The sequence below is a fragment of the Astatotilapia calliptera genome, chromosome 3, assembly GCF_964374335.1.
Source record: "Astatotilapia calliptera chromosome 3, fAstCal68.1, whole genome shotgun sequence".
In the NCBI taxonomy this organism is placed as follows: Eukaryota; Metazoa; Chordata; class Actinopteri; order Cichliformes; family Cichlidae; genus Astatotilapia; species Astatotilapia calliptera.
Window position 1 is genome coordinate 57,793,029 of NC_137424.1, and position 4,937 is coordinate 57,797,965.

Here is a 4,937-nt window from a genome sequence, read left to right on the forward strand (position 1 = left end):
CTGGGGAGAGGGAGGTCTGGGCTTTTCTGCTTAGGCTGCTGCCCCCACAACCCGGCCCTGGATAAAGCGAATGAAGATGGTTGGGTTATTTCTGTTGCCGCAGTGATTATAAATGCAAAAACAAAACAAAATGCAAGATTCTTTGGAGTTATTAACTTTCTGCAGTAATATCTGTAATTATATGTTCAGACTTTAGACTGTTCAAAGCAATGCAGTTTACATATTTGTTGTTGGCATTTATCTAGCTCTCATCTTGTTACAGAGAGCTATATGCTTTAATTAATGCAACAGCCTCTACTGTTCTGACAGTTACAGGTTTAGAATCTGGTCATGTGAATATAAACATGAGACATGTATGTCCAATGTTCATTAACGATGGATTTTTTAATTCATTTATATAAAAGAAAGGTTAACAAGCGTAAAAGTTGATGTGAGCAGTAATTAAAAAAGGGTTAAAAACACAGTTTCGCTCTCTTAACTGCTCCTCTTCCTGGAGTGAAGCACAGCCTGATAACCCTCCCTCTTCTTCCTGATCTTTAACACAGCACCTCCTCTCTGTCCACATGTTTTCTCATTCCTTCACCTTCAGATCTACAGTTTGAAGATGGGTGTAACCAACATGTGGTGACATGTAAGAGCTGACAGGCTCCATTCACTGCAGAAACATGTTGTTGAGATCAGAGCTCAGACTAGTTTCAGTTATAAGGAAGTGAAACTCACACAGTCACTGACACTGAGAGGAGAAATGGCGCAGAAAGGAGTTCAGCTGGACCGAGAAACCTTCTCTTGTTCCATCTGTTTGGATCTACTGAAGGATCCAGTGACTACAACCTGTGGACACAGCTACTGCAGGAACTGTATTAAAACCCACTTTGATGAAGAGGACAGGAAGGGAATTCACAGCTGCCCTCAGTGCAGGAAGACGTTCACACTGAGGCCTGTCCTGGAGAAAAACACCATGTTAGCAGCTTTAGTGGAGCAGCTGAAGAAGACTGGACTCCAAGCTGCTCCAGCTGATCACTGCTATGCTGGACCTGAAGATGTGGCCTGTGATGTCTGCACTGGGAGGAAGCGGAAAGCCATGAGGTCCTGTTTATCTTGTCCAGCCTCTTACTGTGAGAAACACCTTGAACCTCACTATGATGCAGCTCCATTAAAGAAACACAAGTTGGTGGCCCCCTCCAAGAAGCTCCAGGAGAACATCTGCTCTCGCCATGATGAGGTGATGAAGATTTTCTGTCGTACTGATCAGCAGAGTATCTGTTATCTCTGCACAATTGATGAACATAAAGGCCATGAAACAGTCCCAGCTGCAGCAGAAAGGACTGAGAAGCAGAAAGAGCTCGAGGTGAGACGACTAAACATCCAGCAGAGAATCCAGGAGCGAGAGAAAGATGTGAAGCTGCTTCAACAGGAGGTGGAGGCCATCAATGGCTCTGCTGATAAAGCAGTGGAGGACAGTGAGAAGATGTTCACTGAGCTGATCCGGCTCATCCAGAAAAGAAGATCCAATATGAAGAAGAAGGTCAGGTCCCAGCAGGAAACTGAAGTGAGTCGAGTCAAAGAGCTTCAGGAGAAGCTGGAGCAGGAGATCGCTGAGCTGAAGAGGAAAGACGGCGAGCTGGAGCAGCTCTCACACACAGAGGATCACAACCAGTTTCTACACAACTACCCCTCACTGTCAGCACTCAGTGAGTCTACACACTCATCCAGCATCAATATTCGTCCTCTGAGCTACTTTGAGGATGTGACAGCAGCTGTGTCAGAGACCAGAGATAAACTACAGGACATTCTGAGAAAGGAATGGACAAACATCTCACTGACAGTCACTGAAGTGGATGTTTTACTGTCACCAGCAGAGCCAAAGACCAGAGCTGGATTCTTAAAATATTCACATGAAATCACACTGGATCCAAACACAGCAAACGCATATCTACTGTTATCCAAGGGGAACAGAAAAGTAACATTTATGAAACAACAACAGTCTTATTCTGATCATCCAGACAGATTCACTGGATGTGTACAGGTCCTGAGTAGAGAGAGTCTGACTGGACGTTGTTACTGGGAGGTGGAGTGGAGAGGTAGAGGAGTTGGTCTCGCAGTCACATACAAGAATATCAGCAGAGCAGGGAGCCTCAATGAATGTGGATTTGGATACAATGGCAAATCTTGGGAATTAGATTGTGGCACAAACAGTTATAAATTTTGGCACAACAAAGTCCAAACTGACCTCTTAGGTCCTCAGTCCTCCAGAGTAGGAGTGTACCTGGATCACAGAGCAGGTATTCTGTCTTTCTACAGCGTCTCTGAAACCATGACTCTCATCCACAGAGTCCAGACCACATTCACTCAGCCGCTCTATGCTGGACTTTGGCTTTATGGAGATGGAGACACTGCAAAGTTGATTAAAGTCAAATAGAGAAGACAGGTTCATGTTGATCCCTGACCATTATATGTACTTGTGTAGTTTCTAAATGAGGCTTTACATTTTAGAAGCTGAGAAGTTCAGTGGTCCATTGATGTGTGAAAATAATATTGCACTGATTCAAACTGTACTTCCATTTATATACCTTACATCAATATAAATCTGAATGTGTTCTTATGGCTGATAATCATGTGAGTTTCAATGATACTACTCTTCATATTCAGCATGTTTGAAATCTGTCATCAGTCTGGTTAGTGGTTTTATTCTGTAGTTGCTGTAGTGGGTTGTCAAATGCAAAAATATATTAGAGCTGCAGTGATTCATCAGTTAGTCAATGATTAGAGAATTGATTGTTTTATCATTATTTTAGTCACATTTAAAGCTGGTTCCAGTTTCTGAAATGTGAAGATTGTTGATTTTCTTGATCATATATGACTGTAAACTTAATGTCTTTGAGGTTTGAACTTTTAAAAATATAACAAAAAATTGAATCTTTGAGGTTTTTGATATTATTATTATTATTATTACTATAGCTAGAGTGATGACGTTTAATCTCATTCTTCAGATGAAATGCTTGATGACACTCGATCATTTATACATTGAAATATAAAAGCTAAATAACACACAGGCCTGTATATTGTGGAGGATTGACATGTTTCTTTGCCCTGAGCTGTGTCTGGCAGGCAGAGCATCTCCACAAATCTGATGCTTCTGATTTGGAGAAAATGAGCTGAGGGAGACACCTGGTGGACAAACAAAGACATGACAGGAAGAAAGACTAAAGTGCAGAGTGGAGACAAACAGCAGGAAATACACATTGTCATTCTTCAGAAAAACACAGACACAGAGAGGAGAAAATACTACAGATAAAAACAACAACCAATATGTAAATGTATCATATTCAAGCACCTCATTTGAATTGTTTTCTTCCCACATACATACTTAATGGAACAAAAAGGACATCCATTGTAATGTTTTTGGTTATCATACAAAGAATTTCTGGACAAATTCAAAAATATCCATAAAACCAAAAAAATCAGAATACAGGATTCACGAGACAAGCGTCTCAAAATAAGTTGGACAATGCTCCCAACTGCGCAAAGGTTGGAGTGACATGTTTAGATGTCCACATGATGTGAACTGGTCATGGACCAACAGACCCAATATAGACGTGAAGCTCATGTCTATTTTGGGTCTGTCGGTCTGTTGGGGGAAAACTCTGTAAAAAACCCAGGAGAAATAAAGACACAATGAGACAGAATTACTTTTGATGCTTTAACGTGCACACGGGTAAGCTGTTAAAAACAACTCACACCGTGAACAGAGGCTTGGCACTTTTTATAGGAAAGACAGTGAGAACAGGATAAGAAAATAATAAACAGATAAAATAAACAACTCCATATGTGGCGCTAGTCTCGTCAGCAGAGAGCTGGGAGAAAGCTGTGAGAGATAAAACAATCTAAAACAATATGTCCCAAAACAGTATGTCTTTGCTGGGAAAGTCTAAAAGGATAATTCTAAACTAATCTAACCATAGACAAAGGGCAGAGAAAAGGCATCTTTGTACATTTAAAAGAAGGTAAAGAAACATAGAATCATTTTCCACTAACACGGTCCTAATGTAGTCGGGGGTCTATCCAATGTTTTGTGGGATGTTGATTCTTATTAGCAGACTGTGGCAGAGTGTGCTTTGTAGCTCAGCTTCAGTGGAGGGGGTGGAGCAATGGGTTCAGGGTGTGGTGTCAAGGGAGGCTGGTTGTCACAGCCAGCAAGCATCATCTAAGCATACCTTCCCTGTTTAAGTAGCTGCTGTGGCTGGAGGAGACAAATGAGCTGAGGGTGAAGCAGCTGGACAAGCAGCACAAGAGTGAGTGTCAGGGGGAGTGTAAAAAGACCACGGCCTCTCTATGTGAGGATCTAAACGTATTCTACGCTAGATTCGACACAGCAAACACCATGAGACCGGACAGTGTGCGCACCGCGGATGACGTCAGTGCGCACACTGTGTCTGAGGAGGATGTGCGGAAGTGCTTCAGGAAGGTGAACGCACGCAAAGCTACTGGTCCGGACGGGATTCCCGGCCGCGTCCTCAGGTCATGCGCGGCTCAGCTGGCTGGAGTGTTCACGCACATCTTCAACCTTTCCCTCTCTCTGTCTGTAGTCCCAGCCTGCTTCAAAATGGCCACCATCGTCCCTGTACCCAAATCCTCCACCATCTCCTCATTGAACGACTGGCGACCTGTAGCCCTGACCCCCATCGTAAGCAAATGCTTCGAGAAGCTGGTCAGGGACTTCATCTGCTCTGCACTACCCGACTCACTGGACCCTCTACAGTTTGCATACCGCCACAACAGGTCCACTGATGATGCCATAGCCCTGACACTACACACTGCCCTGTCACACCTGGAGAAGAGAGACACGTATGTGAGGATGCTGTTTGTAGATTACAGCTCAGCATTCAATACCATCGTTCCCTCGAAGCTGGACAGGAAACTGCAGGATCTAGGACTGA

The 4,937-nt window shown here is 43.3% G+C and overlaps 1 protein-coding gene across 1 annotated transcript; it reads left to right on the forward strand.

The window, feature by feature from the left end:
• The first annotated feature begins 636 nt into the window (after positions 1-636).
• On the forward strand, positions 637-2,916 carry LOC113017230 (tripartite motif-containing protein 16-like). Its single transcript, XM_026160385.2, has one exon. It carries the CDS (start codon positions 746-748, stop codon positions 2,417-2,419), a length of 1,674 nt encoding a protein of 557 aa, XP_026016170.2. The 5' UTR covers positions 637-745; the 3' UTR covers positions 2,420-2,916.
• Positions 2,917-4,937: the final 2,021 nt, after the last annotated feature.